The sequence below is a fragment of the Salmo salar genome, chromosome 19, assembly GCF_965601325.2.
Source record: "Salmo salar chromosome 19, fSalSal1, whole genome shotgun sequence".
Taxonomy (NCBI): Eukaryota; Metazoa; Chordata; class Actinopteri; order Salmoniformes; family Salmonidae; genus Salmo; species Salmo salar.
Window position 1 is genome coordinate 29,996,697 of NC_138309.1, and position 14,882 is coordinate 30,011,578.

The 14,882-nt window shown below is 43.6% G+C and overlaps 1 protein-coding gene across 3 annotated transcripts in view; it reads right to left on the minus strand.

Moving 5' to 3' along the window:
- The window catches only part of LOC106578695 (myomesin-1), a 44,629-nt gene extending 34,271 nt beyond the window's left edge, over positions 1–10,358 (minus strand). The window contains exons 1-4 of one of the 3 annotated variants that reach the window (XM_014157798.3): positions 10,102–10,358; positions 9,106–9,331; positions 514–645; positions 199–373 (exon numbers count right to left, since the gene is read on the minus strand). In XM_014157798.3, coding sequence (XP_014013273.3) covers positions 199–373; positions 514–645; positions 9,106–9,266 — 468 coding nt within the window. In that variant the 5' untranslated portion in view covers positions 9,267–9,331; positions 10,102–10,358. The remainder of the gene's footprint in view (positions 1–198; positions 374–513; positions 646–9,105; positions 9,332–10,101) is intronic. The other 2 variants (XM_014157799.3, XM_014157800.3) reach the window with 2 other exon arrangements.
- Between the last annotated feature and the right edge of the window lie 4,524 nt (positions 10,359–14,882).

The following is a 14,882-nucleotide window of genomic DNA, read 5'->3' on the forward strand; positions in this document are numbered from 1 at the left end:
AAAATGGATTATGCACATGTTAATATTGCGATTTTGATGTGAATTCGATTAATTGCGCAGCCCTACTGACATCTATGACATGACAAAGACCCAATATTCCCATTATGACGTCATGAAGGAGCGCATTATGCCGTATTCCTCAATGTGATGGGATAAAGGAAAACTTCCCTCTATGACATCAAAGACTCCTGCACTAACCCTCTTGCTCAGGGAGATGTGCTCGGCTGATTGGCGCATGGACACCTTCCTAGACGTCTGCTCCGTCCTCTCCATCTCTAACCCACTGGTGAACAGATTCCTCCGGGCCATGTATCCAGCACTCTCCTTCATCCGGGCCTCCTCCGTATCTGAAAGCCCACTGGCATACTCCTGACTAAGGTGGCGGAGCAAAGCCAGGGAGGAAAGTGGGCAGTGGGGTCATTTTCATGGTCATTGGTCAGAATCACTCACTGAAAACAAAATGTCCCTGACTTCTCCACATCACTAAGGTTCATAGGTCGTTGACTCGTTTACCTGCCCCTGAAGATGGGCACTACATAGCCGATGATCTGGTTCTCTTTGTCCATAGCCAGGTGGGTGGGCTTGGCTCTCTTGGGGATTGGGCTCAGTCTGCTCTCCTCCAGCCCAGAGTACGATGCACTAAGTCTAAGACACAGGATAATGTCAATACAGCAGTGTCAACCTAACACAGTGTAATAACATCAAGTCATGTCATTGTAATCTGAAGGGCTGGATGAGGAGGAGAAAGGTTGTATTATTGGGTATATTAATCATCAACAAGGAGGGTGGCTTGGATGGGTTTAGCTGTGTTTCTAATAAATATCTCAAACTGTGCAAAGAGAGAGAAAACCCATTGCACAGCAGAGCAATGACTACCAACAAACCTGGTCTAGCTATAAGGGATATGCATTGCTTGTTCATGCTGTGTAATGACATGTCTGCAATGACAAAATAAAAGATATAATTAAGACAGGGTCGGTCGTCTGTCGTCACCAGTGTGCAGTTTTGATACATCAAACTCTTTAAACATAAGACCAACGAACATTTAAAATATTTTAAAAAGGACCAATGAGATGGAATGAAACGAAACATTGTGGTCATAGGAGAGTAGGTGTCCTGTCCTGTGAATAAAAAACTGGTGGCGATCATGACCAAATTTGCCCTGATGTACTGAACAAGCTTTTGAATGTTAATCTCCTTGATGTCCCTCACTTGAGGATACTAACATCCCCCCAAAAAATAAACTCAGCAAAAAAAGAAATGTCCCTTTTTCAGGACCCTGTCTTTCAAAGATAATTCGAAAAAATCCAAATAACTTCACAGATCTTCATTGTAAAGGGTTTAAACACTGTTTCCCAAGCTTGTTCAATGAACCATAAACAACGTCCGTACTGTGAGATGCCTAAGACAGCGCTACAGGGAGACAGGACTGACAGTTGATCGTATTCACAGTGGCAGACCACGTGTAACAACACCTGCACAGGTACATCCAAACATCACACCTGCGGGTCAGGTACAGGATGGCAACAACAACTGCCCGAGTTACATCAGGAACGCACAATCCCTCCATCAGTGCTCAGACTGTCCGCAATAGGCTGAGAGAGGCTTGACTGAGGGCTTGTAGGCCTGTTGTAAGGCAGGTCCTCACCAGACATCACCGGCAAAAACATTGCCTATGGTCACAAGCACACTGTCGCTGGACCAGACAGGACTGGCATAAAGTGCTCTTCACTAACGAGTCGCGGTTTTGTCTCACCAGGGGTGATGGTCGGATTCGCGTTTATTGTTGAAGGAATGAGTGTTACACCGAGGCCTGTACTCTGGAGCGGGATCGATTTGGAGGTGGAGGGTCCGTCATGGTCTGGGGCGGTGTGTCACAGCATCATCGGACTGAGCTTGTTGTCATTGCAGGCAATCTCAACGCTGTGCATTACAGGGAAGACATCCTCCTCCCTCATGTGGTACCCATCCTGCAGGCTCATTCTGTCATGACCCTCCAGCATGACAATGCCACCAGCCATACTGCTCGTTCTGTGCGTGATTTCCTGCAAGACAGGAATGTCAGTGTTCTGCCATGGACAGCGAAGAGCCCGGATCTCAATCCCATTGAGCACGTCTGGGACCTGTTGGATCGGAGGGTGACGGCTAGGGCCATTTCCCCCCAGAAATGTCCAGGAACTTGCAGGTGCTTAGTGGAAGAGTGGGGTAACATCTCACAGCAAGAACTGGCAAATCTGGTCCAGTCCATGAGGAGGAGATGCACGGCAGTGCTTAATGCAGCTGGTGGCCACATCTGATACTGACAGTCACTTTTCATTTTGATCCCCCCTTTGTTCAGGGACACATTATTCAATTTCTGTTAGTCACATGTTTGTGGAACTTGTTCAGTTTATGTCTCAGTTGTTGAATCTTATGTTCATACAAATATTAACACATGTTAAGTTTGCTGAAAATAAAACGCAGTTGACAGTGAGAGGACGTTTCTTTTTTTGCTGAGTTTACAAAGGATCTCAGCTGAAAACCCACACACCTGACAATACAAACCAAACATCCAACACAACCATTATTTAGGTTACACCAAATTGATTCACACAAGTAAATCAACACGTTATTAACAGTACAGTGCCTTATAGGCAACAACAACAAAAAACTAGACAATATGAAACAGTGCCATATGTATCTCCTATGTGTGCATACAATGTACACTGAGTGAACAAAACTTGCTCTTTTCATGACAGACTGACCAGGTGAATTCTATGATCCATTATTGATGTCACTTGTTAAATCCACTTCAAACCAGTGTAGGTAAAGGGGAGGAGACATGTTAAAGGTTCTTATTCTTACTCATAATTTTTTTAACTGCATTATTGGCTAGGGGCTCGTAAAGTAAGCATTTCACTCTAAGGTCTACCACCTGTTGCATTTGGCACATGTGACTAATAAAAGTTGATTTGAAATTCCAAATCTGTCCCTCATACCATCATGGCTACCTAATCACCACCAGCTTCCTACTGACTCATTTATCCCTTCTCCTACCCCTGTAAATCTTCTCCAGGTCATTGCGGTAAAAGAAAATAAGTAATCTTACCTGGTAAAATAAGGACCAATAAATAAATACATGTAGATAGATTACGATAAGAATGACTGAGAATAGAAATGCAGGCAAGGCAATCCACATTCAATGAATATTCATAATGGAACAATTGGTATGTCCGCACAATACCAGGAGAATCTCCATAACTTCTGTTATGTCACCATCAGACTATATTAAGAGCAAAAGGCTATTCAATTCAAACATCAACAGGGGAGAAAATGTCACTTACTGAGGCATTTTGGTATGATTTGAATCCGTTTTGTCAATACACAATTTCTATTCCCTATGCCATAAGTACATTTCTTTGCGACAAGGTAGAGTACTATGGTTCAACCAATGGTGTCACTAACCCTAAGGCAGGGAAAGCTGGGTAAATTCCTGACAGCATGAGGTTCAACCATAAAGGCCCAAATGAGGGACCATTAGCTCCATAGACACCCTTTGACCTACTATGCACACTGTCAAGGCCAGTGTATTTAGAGATGCCAGGTGTTCATAAGAGTGAGACCGCCAACATTTCAACACGTAATTCAATATAGTCACAACCACTGTTAGGCCGGCCATAGATTGCCAGAATAGTCTCGTAAATACTCCTGTATGTCATCAATAATTCCTTAAATAAAATAATTCAAACAGCAAATAACAAACCACTGAAAGAGATTAATGACCACTGAATTCAATAGTTCTGGGAAAGAACCCCCCCCCCCCCAAGGTGCAGTGAAATGTGGTGTTTTACAGTCTCAGCCATAGTAACTTCACAGATCTTCATTGTAAAGGGTTTAAACACTGTTTCCCCTGGAGAAAATGTGGGTTAAGTGCCTTGCGAAAGGGCACATTAACAGATTTTTCACCTTGTTGGCTCGGGTATTCAAACCATCGACCATTCAGTTACTGGCCCAACACTCTAACCACTAGGCCACCTGCTGCTGACCCCAAATACGACCTTAACTCATAGCCAACTTCAAACCATGTCTCCAGATCACAACGCAGTAGAAGGTTCTAAGAGAAGCATGCTAAAAAGCCTTATGCACTCACTCAAAATAGCATCTTTGTTTAGTGCGAGAGGAAGCCCCCAATGGATGTACTGGCTGAACAATGATCCAAGGTCGTCGATGATCCAAGATGGCGTAGCAGTCGGACGTCTGTTTTGTCTTGTCCCGTGTATATATCGTTTTCTGCGTATATATTATTTATATTTTTAATCTCAATTTCCATCTACGGACTGAACAGAGGTAACCCGCCTCTCCCAACGTGGTGTGGATCTGCTCCTTTTTTATACTTTAGAACTTGAACCCCCAACAGAAGCTAGCCAGCTAACTAGCTACTAGCTAGGAGTCAGTTAGCCACTGCTAGCGGTCATCACCGTTTACTCAGACATCAGCCAGCCTCAGCCTGGTCAATTCCTGCCAGTCTGCACTGCGTGATATCAACCCAGAGCATATCTGGACTGCCTTTTGTCTACCACATCTCCGGATTCCTACAGCAAGCTCTGAACCTTTACACCAGATCATAACTGTTAGCAAGCTGCTATCCGAGCGGTTACTCCTGGCTAAAGTTTCTGTCCCGAAGCAAGCGCCAGTTAGCCTGGAGCTAGCCTTGAGCTAGGCCCATCTCCCGGCTAGCCGAAGAGATCCTTAAGCCAATTCCTGGGCTACAATACCTCCTTTGCCAATTGACCTGGACCCTTTACTCCCGACACGGAGCCCCGCCGATCCATCACAACTGGTCTGCCGACATAACCGTCCAAGGGGGTTTCAACAGGCTCTTCCGTTGCGAAGTCACCCGGAGGCCCATCTGCTAGCCTGCTAGCCCCGGCCTGCTAACTGTATGAATCGACGTGTCTCCAGCTCGCCTAGCTACTCACTGGACCCTACGATCACTCGGCTACACATGCCTCTCCCTAATGTCAATATGCCTAGTCTATTGCTGTTTTGGTTAGGGATTGTCTTATTTCCCTGTAGATCCTCCAGCCCTGCTCAATATGCCTTAGCTAGCCCTTTTGTTCCACCCCCTAAACATGCGGTGACCTCACCTGGCTTAAATGATGCCTCCATCGTCACGCAATGCCTAGGTTTACCTAAACTGTACTCACATCCTACCATATCCTTGTCTCTCCATTATGCCTTGAATCTTTTCTTCTGCGCCCATAAATCTGCTCCTTTTACTCTCGTTCCGAATGCACTAGACGAACAGTTCTTAGCCTTTAGCCGTACCCCTATCCTACTCCTCTGTTCCTCTGGTGATGTAGAGGCTAACCCAGACCCTGCAGCCCCCAGCATCACTCCCATTCCCCAGGCGCTCTCATTTGTTGACTTCTGTAACCATAAAAGCCTTGGTTTCATGCATATTAACATTATAAGCCTCCTCCCTAAGTTTGTTTTATTCACTGCTTTAGCACACTCCGCCAACCCGGATGTCCTAGCCGTGTCTGAATCCTGACTTAAGAAGGCCACCAAAAATCCTGACATTTCCATCCCTAACTATAACATTTTCCGACAAGATAGAACTGCCAAAGGGAGCGAAGTGGCAATCTACTGCAGAGATAGCCTGCAGAGTTCTGCCATACTATCCAGGTCTGTGCCCAAACAAATTGAGCTTCTACTTTTAAAAATTCACCTTTCCAGAAACAAGTCTCTCACCATTGCCACTTGCTATAGACCCCCTTCAGCCCCCAGCTGTGCCATGGACTCCATATGTGAATTGATCGACCCCCCATCTATCTTCAGAGTTGGTACTGTTAGGTGACCTAAACTGGGACATGCTTAACACCCCGGACATCCTAAATATCTAAGCTAGATGCCCTCAATCTCACACAAATTATCAAGGAACCTACCAGGTACAACCCCAAATCCGTAAACACGGGCACCCTCATAGATATAATCCTGACCAATTGCCCTCTATTTACACCTCTGCTGTCTTCAACCAGGATCTCAGCGATCACTGCCTCATTGCCTGCGTGCGTAATGGTTCCGCGGTCAAACGACCTCCCCTCATCACTGTCAAACGCTCTCTAAAACAATATACTCAGTCAGTTAGGAAAGCTAAGGCTAGCTTTTTCAAACAGAAATTTGCATCCTGTAGCACTAATTCCAAAAAGTTTTGGGACACTGTAAAGTCCATGGAGATTAAGAGCACCTCCTCCCAGTGGCCCACTGCAATGAGGATAGGAAACACTGTCACCACCGATAAATCTACAGTAATCAATCATTTCAATAAGCATTTTTCTTCGGCTGGCCATGCTTTCCACCTGGCTATCCCTACCCCAGCCAATATCTCAGCACCCCCTGCAGAAACTTGCCCAAGCCCCCCCCCCCCCCCCCTTCACCCAAATCCAGACAGCTGATGTTCTGAAAGAGCTGCAAAATCTGGATCCCTACAAATCAGCTGGGATAGACAATCTGGACCCTCTCTTTCTAAAACTATCCACCAAAATTGTTGCAACCCCTATTACTAGCCTATTCAACCTCTCTTTCGAATCATCTGAGATCCCCAAAGATTGAAAAGCTGCCGCGGTCATCCCCCTCTTCAAAGGGGGAGACACTCTAGACCCAAACTGTTATAGACCTATATCCATCCTGCCCTGCCTTTCTAAAATCTTCAAAAGCCAAGTTAATAAACAGATCACCGAACATTTGGAATCCCACCGTACCTTCTCCACTATGCAATCTGGTTTCCGAGCTGGTCATGGGTGCACCTCGGCCACGGTCAAGGTCCTAAACGATATCATAACCGCCATCGATAAAAGACAGTACTGTGCAGTCTTCTTCATTGACCTGGCCAAGGCTTTCGACTTTGTCAATCACCGCATTCTTATCGGCAGACTCAATAGCCTTGGCTTCTCAAATGACTGCCTCGCCTGGTTCACCAACTCCTTCTCAGATAGAGTTCAGTGTGTAAAATCAGAGGGCCTGTTGTCCAGACCTCTGGCAGTCTCTATGGGGGTGCCACAGGGTTCAATTCTCGGGCCGACTCTTTTCTCTGTAAATATCAATGATGTCGCTCTTGCTGCTGGTGATTCTCTGATCCACCTCTATGCAGACGACACCATTCTGTATACATCTGTCCCTTCTTTGGACACTGTGCTAACAAACCTCCAAACGAGCGTCAACGCCATACAACACTCCTTCTGTGGTCTCCAACTGCTTTTAAATGCTAGTAAAACTAAGTGCATGCTCTTCAACCGATTGCTGCCCGCACCATCCCGCCCGACTAGCATCACTACTCTGGACGGTTCTGACTTAGAATATGTGGACAACTACAAATACCTAGATGTCTGGCTAGACTGTAAACTCTCCTTCCAGACTCACATTAAACATCTCCAATCCAAAATTAAATCTAGAATCGGCTTCCTATTTCGCAACAAAGCCTCCTTCACTCACGCTGCCAAATACACCCTAGTAAACTGACTATCCTACCGATTCTTGATATCAGCGATGTCATTTACAAAATAGCCTCCAACACTCTACTCAGCAAACTGAATGTAGTTCATCACAGTGCCATGCGTTTTGTCACCAAAGCCCCATATACTATCCACCACTGCGACCTGTATGCTCTCGTTGGCTGGCCCTCACTACATAAACGTCTCCAAATCCACTGGCTCCAGGTCATCTATAAGTCTTTGCTAGGTAAAGCCCCGCCTTATCTCTGATCACTGGTCACCATAGCAACACCAACCAGTAGGACACGCTCCAGCAGGTATATTTCACTCGTCACCCCCAAAGCCCATACTTCCTTTGGCCGCCTTTCCTTTCAGTTCTCTGCTGCCAATGACAGGAACGAATTGCAATTTTGTTTTTTATAAAATCACTGAAGCTGGATTCTTATATCTCCCTCTTTAACTTTAAGCATCAGCTGTCAGAGCAGCTTACCGATCTGTGTACCTGTACACAGCCAATCTGTAAATAACACACCCAACTACCTCATCCCCATATTATTACTTACCCTCTTGCTCTTTTGCACCCCAGTATCTCTACTTGCACATCATCATCTGCACATCTATCACTCCAGTGTTAATGCTAAATTGTAATTATTTCGCCTCTGTGGCCTATTTATTGCCTTACCTCCCTACATTTGCACACACTGTATATAGATTTTTCTATTGTGTTATCGACTGTACGTTTGTTTATGTGTAACTCTGTTGTTGTTTTTGTCATACCGCTTTGCTTTATCTTGACCAGGTCGCAGTTGTAAATGAGAACTTGTTCTCAACTGGCCTACCTGGTTAAATAAAGGTGAAATAAATAATAAATAAAATAAAAACAAAATATCTTAATAGGGAAACAAGACCAAGGAAGTAAACCATTAAAACTGGGGTTTAGACAACTAGAGCAGTGAATCTACACCACAGCTCACATTTCCAAAGACATGGTATGCATGGGTCAGGATGTTATTTCAGTCTATAGGCCATGGCAAAGGCCGATAACACTTCATTATGCAACACAGTGCAGTCCTTTAAAGCTTGATTATACCCAGCCTGCACCAAACATTTATGACGACTTAGCCGATGTGAATCTGAGATGTTCTATTTCTGGTTAACTGAGCTACAGTGGGAACTAGGAGAAGGTTGTCTTAAAAGAAAAAGTGCATTAGTTCAAAAGCAGACAGAGCAGTGTGCAACAGACAATGATATACACAGTATCCATGCAACGGGCTACTTGGAACTTCATGCAGGATTCACAGACATATTATATTTGTGGAATGGTTTTAGAGAAAACAGATAAGGTTGAAGAATGTTACTGGGAGTGGTCAAAAATTAATACCGCAGGTGTAGAAGCAGGAAGTAGAAGAATAATTATTTAACGCAGAGAAATGAGGGTTACTAAGCATGACCAACTGATGTGGAGGCCATGGATGGCATGGGAAAAGTTGCCAGAAGTATGAGATAGGAAGTAAGGTGGGTGGGGGTGATGGGGTTACAAGGGCAGCAGGGCCATCGTCTAACACCAGTATGGAGGGGATGCATGGATATGGGCCAGAGCTACTGTGCTGCAGGGCATCCTGCTCCTCCTTACCCCCTGCTGGCACTGCGACTGGCACTGGCTCTGCTGTGGATGGCATAGCTGCTGCTGCTGCTCGACTGGTATTGGCTAACAGCCGACCCCACCTCCTTGCTGCGGTAGCCACGGTCATAGTGGCGGTGCTGTTTCTGGTAGAAAGGTATTGATCCAGACATCCTTCACGGTGTTCCTGGCACGAGCACTGAATTCTCAGTCTCTTGTGGTCTGCCTGTCTGCTTAGCTAGTGTTTGAGAATGGTTTTGTTCAATACAGTTAAAGCATTGTTGCGAAATGTACTTTTGTAAGCTATTAGTTGTTTAATGTTTCAGTTTCATTTACAGTTTGTCTTGATGATATTTGTTGTTATTGTATTATGTTACTTGAAATAATCACAGAGGAAAGGTCATGACCTTCATTGTCTCTATTGGATTAGGGGGGAAATTATATTGATTGTGGCAGATCAATATCTTCATGCTCTGTACACAACTCAAGTGTAGCCTACTTATCAACATCAGTGGATAAGGAATAAAATGCACAAGTTTTTCCTGATAGTAAAATTTGCCAAATTGATTCAGTAGATGTAGAATTAAAATATTTTGAGGGTTTTTCCAAATAACTTGACTGATGTAGCCTAAGGCTATTTCCTGTTAATGGAAACCAATGGATTTCCAGATTCTTTGAAAATACTTTATGCCTGTTCTAAACGGCAATAGGCATAGTATGTTAACTGACATGAGTGGAGGGCAACAGGTGCACTGGTTCAGTAGTTGTTCAATCCAATAGGGCATGATTTTAATATGAGAAGAGCCTGTGAATCTGAAATTCCAAATTGCAGTGTGCGACTGAGGCTGGCATAGCACAGGATTCACATTGCAAACAATCACACCATCAAAATGCACACTAAACATAAAATAATATTCAACAACGAATTATGAAAAAATTACCTCTGGTTACTTCTATTTTGCTGATGAAGCAGAAATCGTAACAGTTACTCGTATCGCGATAACTTACCTAGGCCCAAAAGCCACCAACTGCTGAAAGCAAAGTAAAAAGTGATCCAACTGCAGGTGTAAGTCAACGAAGCTTGATATCCAGGCAAAGCCGCAGGTGTGTGCGGTAGCAGAGGACAGGGCAGCCGTCTACACAACAAAAATAATATTGGCACTCTATAGAATGGCCAAACCGCAGTTACGTCCTTTTATGGCGTGGAGGCCCGATAAATATAGACGAGTGCATAGCGGATTGAAGCTATCACAGCTCTAGGAAGAGAGCAGCAGACCCAACCTAGTTCCAGCGACGTTTGAATATGTTGGTCATTGACGAGTGTGACTATTTACAAAGCCAAAAATTACTCTCTCTACCTGTTGGCCTATATTTTAGACAAGGCCTACTGTACAAACAATGTGTAGCCTTTCATCATCAGTCAGTGTTACTGTATTTTTGACACCACTTATTGGAAAGAGTATAGCCTAACCCATCATCAGTGTCCCATTAATGGAATACTTTATACATTTGCTATTTAAACATGGGTATTTTCTCGTACAGAAGACCTTAGATGTATTAATGACTATCAAGGTTTTTGTCATTGTATCATATTCACGTTTAGAAAGGTCACTTTAGGCCTCACACCTGAACTTCTGGTTGCCTGGCAGCCCTATATACTACTCTGATCAATCTTATTGGGCTGACCCCATAACTTGGACTTTATCTTAAAAGGGAATAAATTGTGTAATTTTCGTCTCATATTGTGCCAATGATCAATATCCTACACTTCACACGGTTGTCTTGGCTCCTCACAATATCTAAGAGAGCTTCAGCTGTGTCTGTCACTAACTATAGCCATGCTATTGTTGCCTGTGTCACATATAACAAATGCCAGTTAGCATTGTGTGTGCTTGCATGAAAGAGAGAGAGCACATACCCATGTTTTATCATGTGGTTGGAGCCCTACTCATTGCAGTCAATAGCCTTTTGACCCTGCACATGAAACTGACAAATGTGACATCCTCTGAGTAGTGATTGAATACTAAGGCTCCTGCTTTGTTATGGCTCCTGCTTTGTTATGAGGCGATGAAGGATTTTACAGATTACACAAAACACTATAAGATCACTAGTCTGTGATTCTTTCTTTGCTTGAACAACTTTCCAAGACAGGTCATCCACTTTTAGCCTATGCCTTATTCCTTGCATCACTATACAAATGTCTTCATAATGCTATTTCCAGAATACAGATCATGAATGCATTTTTTTTGGTATCTTCAGTAGTTCCTACTGATAGAGAGAGCATTGACCAATCAGACACCTATGGAGGTACATTTACAATAGAATGTCATATTGAATCACATATCTCTATGGTACATACAACATAACAAAAGACCAGCTGTCTTTGTGTGACTGAACATCAAAGGAAATTGTGTTGCTTTTCAATAGGGTTTAAACTAAAACTACAGTAATTTACTCTAATCTAAAGATAACCCCCAATTACCTGACAGCACTGTATTTTTGACTCATATGGAGGATATTTTCCTCAAAGAATTCTTCACTCTTCCATTTAAAGCTCAAGTGCCTTCCCAACCAGGAATGTGATAAAATGGTGGGCTAATGACTTCATCCTATGACAACCTGCAGTTCCAAATTTATTTAACTAGGCAGTTAAGAACAAATTCTTATGTACAATGACAGCCTACTCCAGCCAAACTCTGATAACACAGGGCCAATTGTGCACCACCCTATGGGACTTCCAATCATAGCCAGATGTGATACAGCCTGGATTTGAACCAGGTACTAGAGTGACATCTCTTGCACTGAGATGCAGTGCCTTAGACCACTGCACCACTCGGGAGCCCAAATGGCATCCTATTTCCTATATAGTGCACTACTATTGACCAGTGGGTAGGAATGGGCGTGTTAGATCATGGAGAGTCAGAATAATTTCAGGTAAGTCTTCTGTGAAACTTCTACTGGAAGTTGATCGATTGTAATTATGAATGGAAACTTTGTTTTAGTCCCCCCCCCCCCCCCCATGAGACTAGTACCCTCAAGTGGTTGAATATGGGCAGTGCAATATGAGGTCATGTTTCCAGGCAAGATTCTTTGATTTTGGTCAGACAGGCACAACCCACTAAATTCACTAATCAATGGCTTATTAATGAACTGAATCAAGTGTGTTCGTATTGGTTTAATGGTCTAGAGATTTGCTATTATTTTATACATGTTAATGTTATTGTTTGTCTTCATGGATCCCAGAAATGCTTGAAAAAATGTATTGTTGTTACTTGTTTAGACATAGCCTAGAGCTTGTTTTTTGGTGAATATGAAACCATGTTAAGCTCTCCTCACCATCCCAGTTTGGAGCAGCGACCCGCTGTCTCCTTTCAGTAAACATGAACACATTATGTTCTCAAGATGAGTTCGCCATTGCTCATTCCTGCCATTGTAGTGGTTCCCATCTGCTGAACTTGCTGATGAAGAAAGTGTTATACTGTTCAACAGACTAAGAACCATTCCAGCTCTCTTGGGAACTGGCAGAATGCATTCCTTTTTCATTTAAAAGATGGTTATTGGATCATAGTAGTAAACTAGCAATAGCTCATACCGTGAACAACCAAACTATTAAGTAGTTAAATAGCACTATTAGGGATAATTCTGGTAATCTCTCTATACCCGTCGCAAGACCCACTAGTTGATGCTTATTTATAAATCCCTCTTAGGCCTTACTCCCTCCTATCTGAGATATCTACTGCAGCCCTCATCCTTCACATACAACACCCGTTCTGCCAGTCACATTCTGTTAAAGCACACACATCCCACATTCTGTTAAAGCACACACATCCCTGGGTCGCTCCTCTTTTCAATTCACTACTGCTAGCGACTGGAACGAGCTGCAACAAACACTCAAACTGGACTGTTTTATCTCAATCTCTTCATTCAAAGACTCAATTGTGGACACTCTTACTGACAGTTGTACCTGCTTTGAGTGATGTATTGTTGTCTCTATCTTCTTGCCCTTTGTTCTGTTGGCTGTGCCCAATAATGTTTGTACCATGTTTTGTGCTGCTACCATGTTGTGTTGCTACCATGTTTCTACCATGTTCTTGTCATGTGTGCTGCCTTGCTATGTTGTTATCTTAGGTCTCTCTTTATGTAGTGTTGTGTTGTCTCGTCGTGATGTGTGTTTTGTCCTATATTTATATAAACTCAGCAAAAAAAGAAAGGCCCCATTTTCAGGACCCTGTCTTTCAAAGATAATTCGTAAAAATCCAAATAACTTCACAGATCTTCACTGTAAAGGGTTTAAACACTGTTTCCCATGCTTGTTCAATGAACCATAAACAATGAATGAACATGCACCTGTGGAACGGTCGTTAAGACACTAACAGCTTACAGACGGTAGGCAATTAAGGTCATAGTTATGAAAACTTAGGACACTAAAGAGGCCTTTTACTGACTCTGAAAAACACCAAAAGAAAAATGCCCAGGGTCCCTGCTCATCTGCGTGAACGTGCCTTAGGCATGCTGCAAGGAGGCATGAGGACTGCAGATGTGGCCAGGGCAAAAAATTGCAATGTCTGTACTGTGAGACGCCTAAGACAGTGTTACACCGAGGCCTGTACTCTGGAGCGGGATCGATTTGGAGGTGGAGGGTCCGTCATGGTCTGGGGCGGTGTGTCACAGTATCATCGGACTGAGCTTGTTGTCATTGCAGGCAATCTCAACGCTGTGCATTACAGGGAAGACATCCTCCTTCCTCATGTGGTACTCTTCCTGCAGGCTCATCCTGACATGACCCTCCAGCATGACAATGCCACCAGCCATACTGCTCATTCTGTGCGTGATTTCCAGCAAGACAGGAATGTCAGTGTTCTGCCATGGCCAGCGAAGATCACGGCTCTCAATCCCATTGAGCACGTCTGGGACCTGTTGGATTGGAGGGTGGGGGCTAGGGCCATTCCCCCCATAAATGTCCGGGAACTTGCAGGTGCCTTGGTGGAAGAGTGGCGTAACAGCTCACAGCAAGAACTGGCAAATCTGGTGCAGTCCATGAGGAGATGCACTGCCGTACATAATGCAGCTGGTGGCCACACCAGATACTGACTCTTACTTTTGATTTTGACGCCCCCTTTGTTCAGGGGCACATTATTCCATTTCTGTTAGTCACATGTCTGTGGAACTTCTTTTGTCTCAGTTGTTGAATCTTGTTATGTTCATACACATATTTACACATCTTAAGTTTGCTGAAAATTAACGCAGTTGACAGTGAGAGGACGTTTCTTTTTTTGCTGAGTTTTTATATATATATATATTGTTAATCCCAGCCCCCGTCCCCGCAGGAGGCCTTTTGCCTTTTGGTAGGCCATCATTGTAAATAAGAATTTCTTCTTAACTGACTTGCCTGGTACAAATAAATCAATAATAATAATTACGTTTGCTGTTCCTTTGGCCTTTGACAAGGGGGTGGGGCTCAACTAAAATTGTAGTCCCGTGTGGCTCAGTTGGTAGAGCATGGTGTTTGCAACGCCAGGATTCTGGGTTCGATTCCCACGGGGGACCAGTACGGAGAATTTTTTTTTTTAAGTATGAAATGTATGCATTCGCTACTGTAAATCGCTCTGGATAAGAGCTTCTGCTAAATGACTAAAATGTAGAAGTGTTGAAAATGGCTTAACTATATTCATTCTGTTTTGTGAAATGAAGTAAATCCGAGTTTTAATATAATTCAAATGGTGTCACCAAAGCAACGTTATCTTACTCATGATTAGGCACAGGAAGATGCATTTATTTTCTCCGTATTT